Source organism: Anthonomus grandis, chromosome 4, assembly GCF_022605725.1.
Source record: "Anthonomus grandis grandis chromosome 4, icAntGran1.3, whole genome shotgun sequence".
NCBI classification, from domain to species: domain Eukaryota; kingdom Metazoa; phylum Arthropoda; class Insecta; order Coleoptera; family Curculionidae; genus Anthonomus; species Anthonomus grandis.
In genome coordinates, this window is record NC_065549.1 from 1161614 (window position 1) to 1181189 (window position 19576).

At 32.7% G+C, this 19576-nt stretch overlaps 2 protein-coding genes across 4 annotated transcripts in view; both read left to right on the plus strand.

Annotated features, from left to right (window-relative positions):
• Positions 1 to 9002, plus strand: part of LOC126735046 (serine--tRNA ligase, cytoplasmic) — a 47894-nt gene extending 38892 nt beyond the window's left edge. For both annotated transcript variants that reach the window (XM_050438928.1, XM_050438927.1), the window contains 3 exons: positions 130 to 558; positions 613 to 834; positions 8340 to 9002. In XM_050438928.1, coding sequence (XP_050294885.1) covers positions 130 to 558; positions 613 to 834; positions 8340 to 8858 — 1170 coding nt within the window. In that variant the 3' untranslated portion in view covers positions 8859 to 9002. The remainder of the gene's footprint in view (positions 1 to 129; positions 559 to 612; positions 835 to 8339) is intronic.
• Positions 9003 to 11635: 2633 nt separating this feature from the next.
• Positions 11636 to 15906, plus strand: LOC126735079 (N-glycosylase/DNA lyase). 2 transcript variants are annotated; one of them, XM_050438976.1, is made up of 6 exons: positions 11678 to 11845; positions 14055 to 14154; positions 14231 to 14384; positions 14722 to 15004; positions 15132 to 15326; positions 15745 to 15906. In XM_050438976.1, the coding sequence occupies exons 2-6, from the start codon at positions 14088 to 14090 to the stop codon at positions 15838 to 15840; spliced, it is 795 nt and encodes a 264-aa protein (XP_050294933.1). In that variant the 5' UTR covers positions 11678 to 11845; positions 14055 to 14087; the 3' UTR covers positions 15841 to 15906. The 2 variants fall into 2 exon arrangements, with proteins under 2 accessions (XP_050294932.1, XP_050294933.1); XM_050438975.1 differs by having other exon boundaries at positions 11636 to 11845; positions 14055 to 14384.
• Positions 15907 to 19576: the final 3670 nt, after the last annotated feature.

Here is a 19576-nt window from a genome sequence, read left to right on the forward strand (position 1 = left end):
TGTTCACATTTTTTTAAAAATATTTACTGTTCATTTAAATTGCTTTTCATTATATATATTTGTGTATTTCCTGCCTTATAGATGGTACTTTTTGACCTGTAAACTAAATAATGGGGAATCATTTTTCAGGTACGCACCCTTATAGACGAAGCCATAATAAAGAACGACAGTGACCTCCTATCAACCGAAAAGACCCGAAATAATGCCCTAAAAGAAATCGGAAACCTTTTGCACGATTCTGTGCCAGTAGACGACGACGAGGACCACAATAAAGTGGAGAGAACGTTTGGAGATTGCCAACTTAAAAAAAAATACTCTCATGTGGATTTAATTTGTATGATCGATGGGGTGGACACTGACAGAGGTACCACGGTATCCGGTGGACGTGGTTACTACCTTAGCGGTCCTGCGGTTTTTCTGGAACAAGCCCTAATCCAGTTGGCTCTAAGGAGATTATTGAAAAAGGGATATAAACCGCTTTACACCCCGTTTTTTATGCGGAAGGAGATAATGCAGGAGGTGGCGCAACTGTCTCAGTTCGATGAAGAGCTTTATAAAGTATAATGTTGATGAAATTCATTTCTTTTAGAAGTAATTTGGAATTCTTTTAAGGTTATTGGCAAGAGCAGTGAAAGCACCGAAGATAAGGGAGTGGAAGAGAAGTATTTGATAGCTACCTCTGAGCAACCATTGGCCGCTTTCCATAGGGACGAGTGGATTGCGGAAAGTATGCTGCCGATACGGTATTCAGGGATTTCAACATGTTTTAGGCAAGAAGTGGGGTCACACGGAAGAGATACCAGAGGAATTTTTAGGGTACATCAGTTTGAAAAGGTAAGAGATTATTTTTTTTTTGTACTTAGTTCTAAATCCAGTATATATTTTATATTTGTTGCTTTTTAAGCAGTTAATATGTTACTTTCAGGCATTTGAAGCTATTTCAAGTAATTGCTCATATTTCCCAGGCAGTTAATATTGTTTTGATTTTTTTTTTCATTATAAATGAGATCTTAGCTGCCTGGAAGAGTTCATTTATTTTATCGTAAAACTTGTCAATCAAACAATTAAAATTTTATTAATGTTTGCATATATCAAACAAAAAAAAACGATATATAACAAAATTTAGAACTCAAACTAACATAACTGGTAATAGTATCCCTTTTTTAGTATATACATAAAAAAAGAGAACGACAAAATATATACAGAACAAGGTTAAAAGCAGTAGATTTTGTTGATTAAAATATTCCTCATATGTATAAAAAGTATCTTCTATTAACAAGTTCTTGACTATATTATTAAATTTAACAAGATTCATTTCTAAAATTCATGAGAAGAGCGTTAAATAATTTTATAGCCTAGTATCTTGGTCGATCTTGACATGTTCCAAGACGCCAGTACGATTGTAGTAGATTTTGCCTATTTCTAGTCTGACAATAATTATGGACATTTTGTGTGTTATATACCGAAACATCCAGATGTTTAGTTTTATCATAGGCTAACGAGAGAATAGGCATGTAATCTTACCAAGGGACGTGGCGCACGCCGTACTTGGCGCTGTCGTCGGCCGGCCTTATGCCTTATTAAATTGGAAATTTTTAAAATCGCGCCGGTTTGTTTCGACGGAGCGATGAAGCGGGTTGCCGGATTGTGCTAAATTTAACAAAATTAAACTACTGCTACAAATGAATGATCAGAAATTCGCCCAGTAAGGTATTTTTTTCTGTATGAGTGCGTATTTTTTTGTAGAGTAGATTATTTGATTAGTTTTATTTTTTATTTACGTTTATAGTGGAAATCATATAGTTTAGGTATAAAGGTTTTTAAGATATTTAGATACTAAATTTTATTAAATAAAATCTAAATTGTTGAGGCGAATTCATGTTTTACAGAAAATTATTTTATTGCGTAGTATTGCGCCTTCTAAAAAATGGTTAATAAAAAATTATCAAATTCCTACAAATATCACAGTTTCAACAAATGCTTAGAAAGAAGAAAGATGGAATGAGGAAGTTGCATCAATTTTTTTTATTTTTGATTTTGATAGGGAATGAAAAATAAATAAACACACTGCAAAAATGCCGATGGGATAATTATAATACTAGTGCGTATTTAATGCCCCAACTGTGATGAAATAATCCGAAATTAATTTAAACCAAGCAAATTTTCATTCTATAATAAAATTATTCTATTTAGAAAATATATAGAATTCTATAAAAAAAATCTAAAGAAATAGAAACTAAAAGTAATAAAATTCTTCTTACTTCGGACTGTAATTTACTAGAAACTCAAAATTCACTTTTTCTAGGTATTTTACATAAAAACATTAACATCAAGAAATAGTTTTACTTTACATAATAAATAAATGGCTAAAATGGCCCCCTAACCTCATTATAATTAATATTTTGGTTCTTTACAAATTTTGTAAATTTGCAATTTTTTGCTTGCTATTTTTCGATCTGATTCTTGACCATTTGCAAAATTTAAATAGGCTTATCTGAACCAATTTATTAATTAAAAATAGCTTATGAGGATGTTTTTTGAAGGTGGTAGACAATGGTACAGTGAAAACATCTTGTCGGACTTGCATTGTCTTATTTATTTAATGTAACACCACTTTTCGGTTGGTAAGTATCTCCAACCGTTATCAAGTGTTTGCTGTCAGTTTACACTTGATAACGGTTGGAGATACTTACCAACCGAAACGTCGTGTTACATTAAATAAATAAGACAATGCAAGTCCGACAAGATGTTTTCAGCTTATGAGGATAGCACTCATCGCTGTTAAGACCCAACCAAATCATGTTTTTCGAAATTACTTTATTTTTAATTTTTATAACTACTAGTTATTGATGCTTATATTTATTGTAATAAATGTTAAATGTGGCCATTGATCTGATAATAACTTGGTCGAGTTCGGGGCTTGGAATAATGAGTGATGTCCTTTCTTGCCCAGTGAAGCTCTTATTAAGGAGAAATGATTGTGAAGGCTCTGACAAATTTATATTAGTCTGGAAATTAAGTTTGCATTTTGAACACTTAAATTGTTTTATAACACGTCTTACTAAATATCCAGCATAATAATGATTTGCAGATTGTTCTAAACTAATTTTTGATGTTACAGTTTGTCCTATTTTGGCAACCTCCATTGATTCATTGGAGATTCATATCATCATTGGAATTATCCTCATCAATGTGTATGTTAGTCTCGTTAGGGTTAGAGGTGTCAATATTGGTGTTTTTAGACAAATTTGTGGTTCTTGTCAACTCCGTTAATAAAAGGTCTGTGCCTGTGTCTTCTTCGCAATTATAATCTAAAAACAATCTAAATAGTCAATAATCTAAAAGATTTAGCAGTTGGGTTTAAATTCCACCCTCCCCGTTGTCTAGCCATGGAAAATAAATTTTCTAAAAAGTCTTGATTTAGTCTATTCGTGAGTATAAACTGGATCTTATCCCGCTTTTCGCTATTAAAAAGTTGTTCTATTGCATTAATAGTCTGTACCATACCATCGAAACATGAAGGCCTTGTTTCAAAAATGCCGGACTTACCCTTTTTACGGCCCAATTTAGATAAAGAACCAAAAACAGATTTCCCTTGTTGTAAAATAAGGTTTACATATGTGCTATGCTCATTTAGGGCGCAACTGTAAGGATTCTTTGTAAAAGGGCGCTTGCTGTTCAATGCGTCAAATAAATTGTTCATTAACTCTACAAACTCCGCTGTATGAAGGCCTACTTTTTTAGGTATCAATCCCTTATCCATGCAAGTTTTTATGGCAGCCGCCATAGTTTTGGAAAATACTTACAGAGCCAATGAGCAAGAAATTTTCTCGAAAGCATTGGGGTTTATATGCCTGTCCGTAATTTTGGGAAGTGTTCTAGCAGTCAGGGAACATTTGTCAATTTCGTACGTTTTTCTAATTACGTTAAAAGCTATGCTTTTTTGTCATGGCAATTTAAAAGTCTCTGATAGCAAATTATTTCTTACGCTTTTAAAAAGATGTGGGGCATCAAACAAAGCAAAAATTTTAGAACCATTAAAATGGAAATAATTAAAATGGAGTACCTTGGTCACAGACTAACGCTTTTGGTATAAATCCTATTTCAGTTAATGTTTTAAGAATATACAAAATTAAACGCTGTAGATTTTTGCCAGTTGTAGCTGAATGAGAGAAAAAGTAGGCCAGGGGATACTTCCAAGATGAATATATACCTCGAATTGAAAAAACTAAAACGTGTGAAGCCTCTTTTGGGTGACGACCCAAAGGACCTAAGTCTTCGAAACCTTCAACAACGTCAAGTTTTTTATTATATTCGAGGCACTTTTTAATTGACATTTTATCAAAAGCCACCAGAAATTTTTTTTCTTTTTTATCCATGCCATCGCATTTTAGTTTAAGACAGGTTTTTATATTGTCATCAACACTTGTCTTGAATGTATTTTGTTCAATCCATTTTTGAATGGTTGACGTAGATGGTAATATGACGCCTTTTTTTCTCAAAAATTTATAACAAGATGGCGATTTATAGTATAGAGATATTGCCAACTGTTTTTCGGATTGAGAATATAGGGTGCGTCGTTTACCTCTTATTTGCATAACTACAAATGTTTTGGCGGTAACAGATAAAAATGGTAAAAGAGTAAAAACTGTGAATTTTGACTGGCGTACTTTTTCTTGTGAACGTCTCAATTTTCGCCGCATATTATAAATTTCTCTCTTTTGACATGATTTTTTTTTAAGCTTCAAGGTAATGGGAGAAGTTTTACTAGATGGAAGGTCGACATTTTCATGTATAAAATCGGATTCCTCATGTTCAAATATGATAAGGCTATTGCACGGAGTAGCGCAAGGACTATTTGATGTTATTGTCGGTCCATCAAAATTCCTTGCGTTAGCATAAGTCTTTTTAGGAGTCAAAACGTGTAAAGTGCCATCATTATTTAATAAAGACTTATAATGAACAGGGACCTCATTAAAATTTTAAAGTCATGGTCAGTAAAAATGATTTGCGCAAATATGCTTGTTTTTTAACAAGTCTTCGGTTAGACCGACTAGTTGTGAATTTCCATAAAGTAAACTACTCCCCTTAGGCCAATGTTTACGAAAAAAATTGCGGGCTTTATCACATGACAATATTATGATATGCAAGTCATGCCAAAAATAATCACACAAGGCCGGCCGGTGAGCCGTCGAGCCGCCCAACTCAATATGATCATAGAATAACCAGACAAATCAAGATCGACACGCTAGAAAAGAAATTTGGCACCTCAGCAACTCGCATCGCGAGCGAAATTCCTTGGCCGCCCAACTACCGTCCCAGCTGATCGAGTTGGGTGTCCAAATAGGTGCCATTTACAATGCGTTGGAGTATTTTTCTATTTGTCTGGTTATTCTATGGTTTTATATAAAACAATCACTCTTAAAAAAAAAACTCTGCATCTTGTAAGCAGATAGAGAAACTAAGAAAATCCTCGTACAGTTTAGCAATGATTAAAGCAAAAGAAGATGTTTTAAGGAGGAAAAAGTTGCTGAAGAGAACTGAAATTACGCTACGAAAGGCTCTAACAAGTGCCAGAAGGGGGTTACTGAAAGTAGCTATAAATGAATTCTAATCCAAAAATGTATGGACTCAATCGGATAATTTTTTTTTTGTAATAATAACAAAAACTTGGTGCCAAATGTCGAATAATTTTGTTGGTTGGTTGCTTTTGCGACCGATCTTGATAATTTTAATATATTATTATGACAAATATTCGATTATCTATACTTGTTAGATGGTTTGAGAATCCTATATCTAATTACTTGTCGGCCAAATCGACAAGTAAATTAACTAAATTTATAGGGTGTGCTTAGTTCTTTGGGAAAATGGAATCTCGATTTGATAGTTGTTTAATTTATACCGAATTCGTTCAAATTTTCTATCAAAGTAAAGAGACATGCAAATAGCTTTTTTTCTGTTTATCCTACTAAAATTAAAAATACGTATATTGGAACAAAAATTCTTTCCTGGCATATAGTTTTGTGTGTTAACAAAATCTTTTTTTCAAAAAATTTTTTTTTATTCTTGTATAATCCATAGGAACTAAGACATTTTCTAAGTATTTATATTGTACATCCGCGAGACGTATCTAATGTACGTACGAACTACGTATCCAAAAGTACGTACTGTTATTTTTATAACAATGAAAGGACATAAAAATTACGTAAAAATGAAACGTTTATTTATTTATTTAAGTACAAGGCTCTCCTACAGATAGACTAAGCAATCCAATAACAGGAAAGCACAAAATAACTTAAGAATTTAAATATACAGTAATGGCCAAAAGTAGATAGACAAATGGTTTTTTAAAAAAATCAAAGAAAATAAAAATTCTATAATAAAGATATTTAAGGCAACATAAACATGTATAAAAATAATAAAACATTTTTTAGAAACAATCACCTAATTTGGTAAATAATAAGTATAATAAGTATTTTTTTTTTAATAACAAACTAAGCCAACTACAATATTAGTATCTTGTAAAATACCCATTATTGTCTATTACAGCCTGACATCTACGTGGCATTGATTCAATAAGATTGTCTATGAGTTTAAAATCAATATTTTTCCATTTCTGTTTGTATCCCTAATATCACGATCTACAATTTCCCATAAAATTTCGATGGGATTAAGATCGGGTGACTGGGATGGCCATTTTAAAACTGGTATTTTTTCTTCTTCGAAAAATTGCTTCATAATTTTGGAGGAATGCTTCGGGTCATTATCTTGCTGGAATTGGAATCTCAATGGTAAATTGTCTTCGACATAGGGCAACATAACATCTCTGAGAATAATATCGCTGTACATAAACTTGTCCATTATGCCCTCTATGCGATGTTACGGGCCCATTCCATAACCTGAGAAGCAATCCCAAACCATCACCTCCGTGCTTAACTGTGGGTTTTGTGTACTTGGGATTCAAACGCTGGCCAGAAGGACGTCTAACATATTGAATTCCATCGGAATTAAACTTCGATTCGTCGCTCCAGCAAACACGTTTCCATTTATGCTTTGTCCAGTGTATATGCTGCGATTCTTTTTTGAAAGCAATGGTTTTTTTCCTGGCCTACGTGCAAATAGATTCTCTTCTACCAACCTTCGTCTTACAGTCCTTGAGGACACATTACAAATCCCTAGAGCCTGTAATTCTATTTGAATTTGACGAGAAGTCATGAAAGGGTTATTCTGGCTAATTTGTTTTAATTTGCGTACAGATTTAATGTCCATTTTTTTTAATCGACCAGATTTATTTTTTGCCTCTAATGATCCTGTCCTTCCATATCTTTTGATAATTGCCCAAACAGCTTTTCTTTTAACATCAAATCTACGAGCAATATCAATTTGACGATCACCAGCGCGATATGCATTAATAATGCGTTGTCTCAAATCAAGAGAGAATCTAATTCCGCGTGGCATGTTGCACCTTGAGTTAAAGAGAAGCAATACTATACTAATTTTATTTTATAAATATCTAGACAAAAAAATAATTCCAAAATTCTTTTTGTCTATCTACTTTTGACGAGCTATATTTATATTATTGCTTTATCCGATAGCAAGCAAAATATTTAACTGAAATTTATTGGTATCTTTTTATAGACCGCCTTACAAATAACAATAATTTAAAATCTAGGGGACCTGTGGGTAAATCTTTAAACAATTATATGAAAATAATACTTTGTCTATCTACTTTTGGCCACTACTGTAAGTAAGCGCTTTGCCAAATATTACATTTCCCCAAACCTAACAAATATACCAAGTAACATAGACAAACCGGTAGAGTAGAGGAGTTAACTACTAGGTGTGACTTTGAGCCCTGAAGATGAATTAAATACAATTCTGTCTTAAATACAATATCTGCCTTAATCTTATTTAAAACTGTCGGATTTAATGAAAAGGGAGGAAAACAATATGTCTCCCAAGAAAGAGTAAAAGCATTAACTAAAAAGGCATCGGGATCTCTGAACCAGGAAATAAATTTGTTGCGTTTTTTATTAATCCTACTGGCAAACAAATCTATCTCGGGTACCCCTAATTTAGGTATCACATCATCAAATATTTCTTGGGAGAGCTCCCATTCTGTATTTTCTTTTTGGTTCCGAAATTCAAAATCAGCCTCAAAATTTTCCCGAGAGCTTATGTATGAGGCATATATACAAATTTTTCTACTTTCACACCACGTTTAGTGTGATTTATGAGGGAAATACGCTGAAATAAAATGCCTGGTAGACATAAAACATTATTCCAAAAGCTTCAAATACATAGGCCAAAAAAAAATATAAAAATTCCATTAATTGCAGGTAGAACAATTCTGCCTCACTTCCCCGTTCGACAACAAATCCTGGGAAATGATGGACGAAATGATAACGAACGCGGAAGAATTCTACAAAGCCCTCGAGATCCCTTACAGGATAGTAAACATCGTTTCCGGGGCATTAAACAACGCCGCGGCCAAAAAACTGGATCTGGAAGCGTGGTTTCCCGCCTCGGGCGCTTTTAGGGAACTAGTCTCATGCAGCAACTGTCTGGAGTATCAAGCGAGACGTTTATTGGTCAGATACGGACAAACGAAGAAGATGAACGCCGCCACCGACTACGTGCACATGCTAAATGCGACCATGTGCGCCACCACGCGAGTTATTTGTGCGATCTTGGAGGTGCACCAGACCGATGAGGGGATTAAGGTGCCGCAAGTGCTCAAGGAGTTTATGCCCGACGAGTATAGTGAGGTTATTCCGTTTGTGAAACCGGCCCCGATTGATGTGGAGAAGGAGGCGAAGGCGAAAAAGGGGAAGAAAGGGGGAAAGGGCGAAGAGTAATTTTTGTGAAAAGGACTTTTGTTAAAATGGCATTTATTAAGTTTTTTATGTTGAAAATTCTTGGGTAATCGAAAGATAGCTTAAAAGCCCGTCTAGCTATTTATTATTTATAACTAATGATTAATAAAGCTCTTTACATGCTTAGTGCTGTTGTTTTTTTTTTATTATGTGAGGTGTCAACTTATTATAAAGTAAAAAGTAATGAAGTAAACTCAACAAAGTCACAGGTCTCGAATTTATTAAATTAGTCAAACTTGTTTAGCCCATACTAGGCATCATCAGATCCACTTGTGTATTCACAACAGAACGAAAAAAGAGGCAGAGAACAACACTACGATAATATATTATCAACTATTACAAAGTACTTAAGACTCCATAAAAATGTGAAAACAATTTTAATTGGTCTCTTTGTGACGTAAGAAAAGACACAGGATCTTTCGATTATTCCGCTACGCACAGTTTTTTAATTAATACACATTAATTTCCCAGTTCTCTAAGAGTAACTCTGACTGCATAGTAACTAGAATAAATCTTTTTTTTTAAATGCAACAACATATGCCTCAAAACTTAATAACATCTAAAGAGGATTGGGATCTATTGCAAAAAGATATTGATCTATAGCACATTGGTGTACAATAAATAAACTACCTCTGAATACTAAAAAGGGCAAGTGTATCTCAAATATTCGCAATGAAATTAAGCACAGCTATGTAATATTACTAAGTCAAGTTAGGTAATGCTGCTCTAGAAAATGTCGACTCTATGAGGGATCTAGGGCTCATAGTTGATAACAAGCTGACATTCAACAAACACATCGATGAAGTTGTTAAATCTTCCTCGAAAATTCGTGGTTTCATAATCAGATCAATAAGAGAATTTAAAAGATTGGATAGTCCTGTTGATTTGTATAATGGCCTAAATTACTTTATGCAGCAATGGTGTGGTTTTCCAACTTTAATGTCCATATAGACCGAGTAGAATATGTGGCAGCGCAGGTTTTTGAAGTAACTAAGCTTCAAAATTGATGGGATATACCCTCCAAGGGGGTATGGCCATAAACTATTTCTACAAACGTTTAATTTTTTATCCCTGAGGCACTGCGCTATTCTGAGCAGCCAGCTTTTTTTATTTAAACTATGCAACTATAAAATTGATGCACCTCATCTTTTATGGGACTTAATTCTTTTTGTTCCCCTATACACACTACGTTGTTTACAACACCTTCGCTTGTATTTAGAAAATAGATGTACTAACTTATCAAGAAATGCACCTTTATATCGAGCTTGCTAATGGTTTAATATTTTACAGAGCAATAATAATATTGACCTGTTTAATGGCACTATAGCTACATTCAAATGCAAAATTGCTCCAACGATTATAACTTTATAAACATTAAATGTTTCTATGTATATATAAACTCTCCATTTAATTCTCTCGTCGCTGTAGTATACTCTGAAGTTGTAGGCTTCAAATTTCAGCTGTTTTTGAGTCAAGACAATGTTTGGTAAATAAAAAAAATAAATAAATAAAACTTAGCTCAGTGTCAAAAGTTAAACCTAAAAAGTTTAGTGCAGGTCTATTCATACTAGTAATATTGTTAAAAAACCGGACTGATATAATATATACGAGTATATATAATAGATATAAGTACATAAGAAGCATTACGTTAAGATGTTATCTTCATAAGATCAGATATAGAACAGTCAACCAAGCCACATGATTGTGGTATCATCAGCAAATAATGTAAAAGGACCTGTGATGTCCAAGTGGTTTATGAAAATTAAAAACAGCAAAGCCACCAGAACCAGAACCCTGAGGGGAGTTTTACTAAGACATCAGATTCAATGGAATTAATACAAACCTTAGTCATTCCAAGGCTACTTCCTTGAACCCATAATAAGAAAGCTTCTGGAGCAGGATTCTATGATTTGCACAATCAAATGCCTTTGAAAGATCCCAGAATAAGCTGCTGTAGCAGCATTATTAATATCCAAATATAAGCACTCTAAAAATGCGTAGGCCCTCTAAAAAAATTAATTCCTCTTTTAACCAGTGTTCAGTGATTAAAACAAAATTAGAAAGAAAAAGACACAACTGATTCTCGTTTCTTAGTGACTGAATGTTAACTAAAAGAAGAGAGAGTAGAATCATATGCGTGTCTTAAGTTCAAGACATTGGAATCTGAGTTATTAGGGAAAAATATGAGTTGTCAGTAACTGAAGTTGAACAAATACTTTGATCATTAACTTCCTCTTGAGAATCATTAAGGTCTAAAACTGCTTCACATCATTAACATTTCTATTTTGACCCATATCTATGAAATTAAAATTTCCTTTCATCTAACCATTTAACTTAATTTTTTTTTTATTCTTATTAATCAAGGAAGGTTGTCGTATCGTCGTTAATTTTATGTATGTCCTTCAAGTAGCATAAAAAAGTGAAACCAATTTTATTTAATTGGTCTCTTTGTGACTAAAGAGAAAACGCAGGATCTGTCAATTTTTCCGCTACGCTTAGTTTTCTTATAATGGAAATCCACCTTCATCATTGTTGACAGTTGTCAAAATTGCAATTAACAAGTGTCAGAATCATATGTTTTTTGTTCAAGGCGGGAAATTCAAAATATTGTTGCATTTATATTAAAAACGACGTAAAGTATAGAAAAATGTTTATTTCACTTCTTGTGATATAAGGGAACAGACAAAATCCCTCGATTATTCCGCTACGGTCCACTTAGGTCTTTACTATGGAAATCCGCCTGTACCATATATTTGACAGCTGTCAAAACGATTTGTTTTGTTTACAAGCCGTTAAGTTAAATATGGATCTATCGAATTTATTTACAAACATAAAAGTTCCATAAGAATATCACAAAACTGGATACTACTGGAATAATCAGAAATGTCTAATAAAGATTGGATGAAATTGCCAGTTAAATGTAGCGAACTGCAATTGCTCGGTACATTGAACGGAGGGCAAAGTTTTAGGCAAGTGGTGAAAAAAATTTCAACTAAAATTTATAATATTGTATACGTTACTTATTTTTGTAGGTATTGCACTATTTTGCTTATATTTTCTTATTTCTACTTATGTTTACGTTAGTTCATTGTGTCTAAAAGCCCCAGCTTTAGACCATCGAGTTAGAATCCTACAACATGTAGCTTTTACTAAGCAAAAAATGAATGTAAAGCTTGCTACTCAAGTGTTTAGTGAAAGTGTTGCCACTGGATTAGCTTTTTGTGAAAATGAACTCCATTTAAAACAATTCATTGGAGCTGGGGCTACTGCGAGATTCATGTTAATAATTAACAATTTATTCAATATTTTAAACTCTAGGAATTTAGTTCAATACGATTTCAAAAAACCTTTATCTCTCAAGAATTATGATAAAATCCATTTGTTCTTAAATTCTACAGATGAATATTTAAGCTTTTTAAAAACACATGTTGGTGGAACTTTACTTTTAGATTCTCCAAGACATACAGGATTTTTAGGGCTGAACATATGTATAGCCAGTCTGAACATTTTATTTAAAAATTTAGTGACCACAAATATTTTACAGTTTTTACCCCTTTACAAATTTTCTCAAGATCACTTGGAGTTGTTCTTTGGTTCTATCCACTCTCAAGGAGGTTATAATAATAACCCCACTGCTCGACAATTTCAATCCGCTTATAAAAAATTGCTGGTTCATGTGGAATTGCGCTACAGTTTTCGTGGAAATGTGGTGCCCTTAGAGCAACTTCCAATTTTAAAATGTGAGCCTGTAAGTCAAATTAATATTACTTCTAGAGATTATAGAGCTCTTGAATTCGATGAAAATACTGACGGAGAGTTAGCCGAATTAGTTAACTGAGATCATGATTATTTGCCAGATCCTCTTTCAGAATTTTCTAAGCATATTATTACCTATATAGCAGGATATGTTGTACATTATTTAAAGAAAAAAATTATATGTTCAGACTGTGTATCTGCTTTGACAAGCGTTACCAGGGATTTATTCTTATTTTCTTTTATAAATAAAAAAAATAAAGGCGGACTTCAATATCCCTCAACAGATGTTTTGGAGATATGTATGGAAACCGAAAAAGTTATAAAAAACGTTTTATTATCCAGTCCAAAAAAGCAAGTCTCAGCAGAATCTGTAGAAACTATAACTCTTAAAAAGTTTGTGAACAGAAACATATTTTCAAATTTAGTAGTTCATAGTTATGATCAGTCAGTATTTGACAACCACCAAATTTTGTTAATAAAAGCTGTGGCAAATAGGTACACAAATATTAGATTATACCATCTTGCCAAAGAAAAAACAAATAAATCAGAAAGCATAAGACATAGCAATAAGATAGTTTTGTGCAAGGGACAATACATTTTTAAAAAGTTCAAGAATTGTGTTATTTTCTATATTCCTACGTATAATGTACAACTTTTAGACACACAGTTTTTATTAGTCCATACTTTTAGTGGACTTTATAGGTGATGATGTTGAATTAAAAAACTTCGAACCTTACTTTTATTATTAAAAGAATTTAAAAAATTGACTACCACTTCAACATCTTTTGGTACCTAGTAACTATATCATCTTTAGTAGAAACAGCCTTAGAGTTTGTTAATGAAAAATTATTAAAATTTTTTATACATAATTATTAATATTATACCACAAAAAAAAAAAAACAAGAAAATAAATTATTGTAAAACAAGAATTGCCATTTAGCATTGAAAAAATCTGTTAAAATTCATTAAAAACCTCCTGTAATGATTGTTTATGTCCGTGGGAAAAGTTTTTTAGTTATAATAATGTAAAAATTTTTGCAATTTTTAAATTCATAGCTTTTTTATTATGAAAATTCTTATATGATCTCGAGTCCGGACCTGGCGAGGAAGCGAAATTGCTACAAAAAATTACTACACTTTTGTCACTTAGGTTACGCCTAGTAGACCAGTTTTCTTTATGCAAAATTGGTTCTTATGGCGGCTCCTTAGGATTCTGACTCGATGCTTTAGACACATTTTTTTGGCTTATTTAATCGCAAACCCTGATAGTGTAAATTTCAAACATTTTTGTATTTTAACTTAGACTCAATTTGAAGGTAGACAATCCAAGGTAGATTAAGAATTAAGAGAGCATGTTCCTGTCAGGATTTTCCTGACTCTCATCACAATATTATAAATTATATAAAAGTTGATCGATTTCAGGTGGAAAAAAGTCCTTAAAGATAAGAAGGAGCAATGGATCGGAGTGTTCCAGGACAAAGTGTGGCAACTGCAGCAGACCGAAGATGCCATTTTATACAAAGTATATGAAAATGAAAGCTCGAAAACCTTGTCCAATAAAACCTATGAAAAATTACTAAAAGATTATTTCCATTTAGATGTAGATTTATCAAAATGCTACCAGGAGTGGTCACGAAAAGACTCAAATTTTAAAGAGGCTGCCAAACAGTTTTATGGGATTAGGATACTGAGGCAAGACATCACTGAGAATATTTTCTCTTTTGTATGCTCACAAAATAATCACATAACAAGGTAGAGTATTCCCAAAAAGTACTTTAAACAGGGCAATTCCAAATTACCCTCCTTTGAATGGAATTACACAAATTTATTTTTTGTGATGTTCTCATAAGCAATTTAAGTTAAATGTTGTAATTTGATGTATAATTTAGAAAAATTTGATGCTGTTGAAATACCCAATTCAACCCCTATTTTTCCCTAACTTAAATTGTAAAGTATGTCTTTGGGCTGATCTATCCCAAGGGCTCCATTAGAATGTAGTTCCAGACCCACATTTATATAAATTTTTGTCTTATTTTTATGCTTAAATGACTTGAATCTTCCTGCACAATAGCAGATATGGTGATTTTAGGATAACAAGTATGGTCGAAAAACTAACAGAATATTATGGAGATAAAATATGTGAATTGGATGGAGTGACTTACTACACATTCCCTAATGTAGAAAGACTGGCTGAAAGAGGAGTTGAAGGAAAATTAAGAAGGAACGGTTTTGGTTATAGAGCCAAATATATTAGTCGCTCTGCTAAATTTATTAGTGAAAATGGAGGCGAAAGTTGGTTAGAAGGATTAAAGCAAATGAAATATGAGGACGCTAAGAAAAACTTGATGTCTTTAATGGGCATTGGTGCTAAAGTAAGTTACTCAAATAAGAACTCTTCGTAATAAAAAATAAAGCTCAAAAGCCACATGTTTCAATAAAGCAAAAACTTCTCTTCTTTTCAAGAAATTGCATGTAAAAAAAAATTCTTCTTGCTATTAGGTTGCAGACTGTATTTGCTTAATGTCTTTGGGGCATTTACAAGCGATACCAGTGGACACACACATTTATCAAATAGCGGCCAAATTTTACATGCCAAAACTTGCACAAAAGAAAACTGTCAACGAGAAGATTTATAATGAGATCGGGGATCATTTTAGGGAACTTTTTGGACCTTTGGCTGGATGGGCACATACAGTAAGTATAAAATTTTCTTTATTTCTAAGTTTACAAGCCTTAAAGGAGCATCCATTTTGTGTTAGATAAATGTCATTAAACCTAAGATTTAAGGAGAATCTTGATAAATTAAATGCAGCAGCTTTTTAATTCACAACAATCCTTACTATATAGCGGAATCGGTTCATTAAGGAGAATATCTTACACATCACATTTAAACATAAAATATTGTGATGAACTACTTTTTAATAAATATTAGGAACAAGATTGATCCAAGTCTACTTCTTTCAAGACTCTCAGGTTTCCAATATTTATGACTTATATTTAGGCTAAACATAGTTAATTTCATATATGTATGAAGTTATCTATATATGGTTCTTTAAACCGCTAAATTGTTTCATGGAGTTAATTAGTTTCTCAATTAATTTTGTTCTTTTAGGTACTGTTCTGTGCAGATCTGAAAAAATTCCAAGAGGAAAAAACTGTAGAACCAGAAGAAAAGGAAATTAAAAAGAAAAAGCAAAAGACATGTTAATAAGTTAATTTTTGTTGCTAATTTAGTGTTTTTAATTTCGAGAAATACAAATACATTAAGTTTTAATTTTCGGTCTTTTTTTTTGATCCTAGTTAAAGCCTATAGGTAATAACAAACTTAACGTAACAATACCTCCATGTAGGAACTAAAAATGTTAATTATTAACATCATCTAAAGTACAGATCTGAATGCAACTAAGATAATAATAATTAAAGCATTTCCCACTTAATAGTTTTTTGAGTTTAAGTGAATCGTTGAGCCATTTTTAAAGAATAAGATTTCTGGATTTTTTTTTATTTCGTTATTACGATACTTAGCAAAAAGTGTTATGAACCTTTTTGGATCCCAATTTAACGTTCTACCTTGTGGCAATTTTGTTTTTTGATGTTTTGAAAATTTGAATTTTTCGAAATTTTTGGACTGTTTTCAAAGAGTCGCCCATAGTTCCCTTAATTGCAATTTAGGGCCAAAAGGTATTCTAGCTCTTTTTTAGGAACCTTTACATAGAATCCAACACATGGATAAAAACGCCAATTTTTCTCATAGTTTTAGAGAAAAATATAGAAACTGGTTTTCTTAAAAACAGTCTAAGATAAAATCATAAAATATTTTGCAAATGGTAGCCCTACAGACATAGCAACTTTTATTAAAACGATTTTTCGCTGAGCCTCATAGATTTATAGATAGAAAAAAATAAATAAAACCATTTTTAGGATAAGGGAGATTAAATATTATCACATACCCTGGACATTTTTGCCCCAAAAACGATTTTTTGTTCTGAATATCGAATAAAGTAATCTGTGACTTGCGGCCATCACCCACATAACAAAAACAACGGGTTAAGATCCTAAGTGAATGAGGGTATAGTCTTTTTAATCTCACTTGAATGACGATAAAAACAATGAAAGCGTGCCGACAAAAAGACCGATAGACCGAGGCCAGTTTTAAACCTACTTCTTTTCCCAAAATTATCTTAAGATGGCGGTACACTGGCGGCGGATTTGCAAACAGACCGCCCGATGCAGGTCTGCGTCGGCATCGGTCCTCAATAGGAGGTCAATGCCCACCCAAGTAACAATTTAGATTCTAAAAAGGTTATAAATAACTCCTAGAACCTGTTTAAGAAAAATTATTGATTATGCCATTAAGCACATTGCGCATAACCTCCTGTAGTAAAAAAAGGCCCAGCCCTAAAGAGGTTGTCGTTGCCAATAGGCCCTGGACAATTTGAAACTAGATCGCATATCACAGAACCTATATAGCTAATAGAAATAACCTTTATCGAACCCGAAGATGCCTAAAAGTAACCTGTGTAGAACCTGAAAGCTTTTACGCCTACCTGTTTACAACTCTTTAGCAAAGTCCTTTTAGACTTTTAGGTGGTTACATAGTTTGGCCTGTTCGCCGGCTTTTGGTAGTATTAAAGTATTAAAAATTTGCCATTTAGTTTTAAATATGGTATTTCAGAGATGCCAAAGTATAAAAATCGGACCTTTTAGTTTTAAATATGATACAGCCAGGGTAAAAATAAGACAACGCCAAAATAAAAAGCAATAGCGACATTTTCAGTAAGTATGACTTTATTTTAGAAAAAAAAATATTATACTGGAATAGATGACCGATTTTCATTGCGCACACCAGTTTCTTGAAAAAGTTGGGTGTAATTTAACTGTAAAACACGCGCGCCTTTAATATCTTACAAATTAAACATTATTCAGTGCCAATAAAAAAAACAAAAAATCAATATATTTTTATTTCTGAGATGCTTTAGTGATAATATGTACTTAAATGCTCCAGTGTCTTTATATATTATCTAAATTGTTTACATATTACATTATTTTTGCCTGTATTTGAATAGCTTATAAAAATGGAAGAATTACATTTTTTCTTCAAAATGGACGCCTAGCCAGGGTATGCTTTTAAGCTGCTATAATAACTTAAATAAGTATCAAAAGCTATGTCGTAGGACAAAAGGCTTAAAAAAATGCCAGTGGGTTTTAAAAAAAGCTAAAACAGGCTAACTAGCATCTTCCAGGACTCATAGGCCACTTTTAATAACCAATTAGCTGGCAAAGTCTGGGCGAATTTCAATAAATGGCTTTTAGGCATTTAGTAGGATCTATTGGCATTATTTATTACTACGCGGGATTTCTTGAGTCTTCTTTATTGCAATTCAGTTTGCGTTTGGTTTTGGTGGTTCCAGTTACTGTGAAAATAAAATTTATCGTTCAAATTGCATACAGGGCTGTATTTAGGTACATAAAAAGGTTAGTTCATATAATAAAGATAGGCAAAACGATTTTGATAAAGATAAATACAGATTGTTGCAAGTCTAGAGGTTGAGTATCAAATAATTTTTCTCTTAACACACCCATGCAATATTTCAATTTAAATTATATTAGCACCACAAAAAAATTGAAGAAATATAATGATTGTAAGATTGTATGTATTTCCAATAAATGAATACGATGTGAATCCCCGAAAATCAACACTGTCAGATGTTATTTGCTGCCAACAATCGACGACAACCAACTTAATGCGAGGCGATCCGGTGTTGCCATGCCTTGTTGCTAAACCTCTGTATTTTTATTTAAAATTTTTAAAAGATCTTTAATGGCAACGTGTCTAATGTTATATTTCAGTGCCCAATCTTTTAAATCTTGACTAAAATCAAATTTCTTAAAGTCATCAATTTCATCATCTTCATTCCAATCCATCGATGAACTTGGTTGTTCTGAAACCAGTGTTTTTGTAAGAAAGCCACTGGTACTGGCATCGTGAATATCTGATTCTAGAGGATCAGGTTCAATGCCAAGACCGCCATCAGTTAAATTACGAGAATTATCTTCTTCCGGTGTATCTATTGCAAACAAAATTTTTTTTTACGTTATAATCTACCAAAATTGTCAATATTTTATTTGTCTGACCAGTTGTACTTCGTTGGAAATTTCGCTTCACTTTTCTTTTAAAATTACCACTTCTTACAATTTTATGCCAGGACATTTAAGATTCTAAGAATAAATGACGTAGGATTTAATAGTCGCGACCGTCCGCAAACTGTGTTTTATTGTGACAAGTTGGTTAAACCTTATCCCATAAAGTTATCTTATTATCCATATGACTTTTAGCAAGTCCTTTAGGTGTTAAAAAATGCTATATTTTCCGGAATAGGCCGTATAAAGTGCCAAATAGTTAGGCAATTGATTCAAGACCATATGGTTCTGAATAGGTAATTTTAATGCTAAATACGTTCTATAATGGAATTTTGATTGCCAAATTAATGCTCAAATATAACCTCTCCAAAATCTTATTATCTCAAAACCATCAAGCCTTCGTTTATGGCCATAACAACGTTATTGTTGACACTTGACTAGAACTAATTATTAGATTTTTAATTTACCTAAGGTTCCTAGTTCCTATTATCACAAAATTTAACCTAAATAGTTCCATCAAGCAAGCCAATGACTATTGCAGAATCTTGGTGCGGCTAAAAGGCAACTTTAAAAACTAACTGCTTGAGAAAATGTTACTCGGGCATGCCGCAGCAAAAAAATTGCATTTATTTTAAAACATTGGCGTAGTATTAAGTTATATCGTAAATTAAGTAAACTTAATAATATAATAAGTATATTTAGATGAAACATGGTTTTACGCATGACCTAATTAAATACCGTTGGGTTGATAATTTCACGTATCGTGTTTTGAATACGCCATGCTTAATAGGCAAATGAGTCAT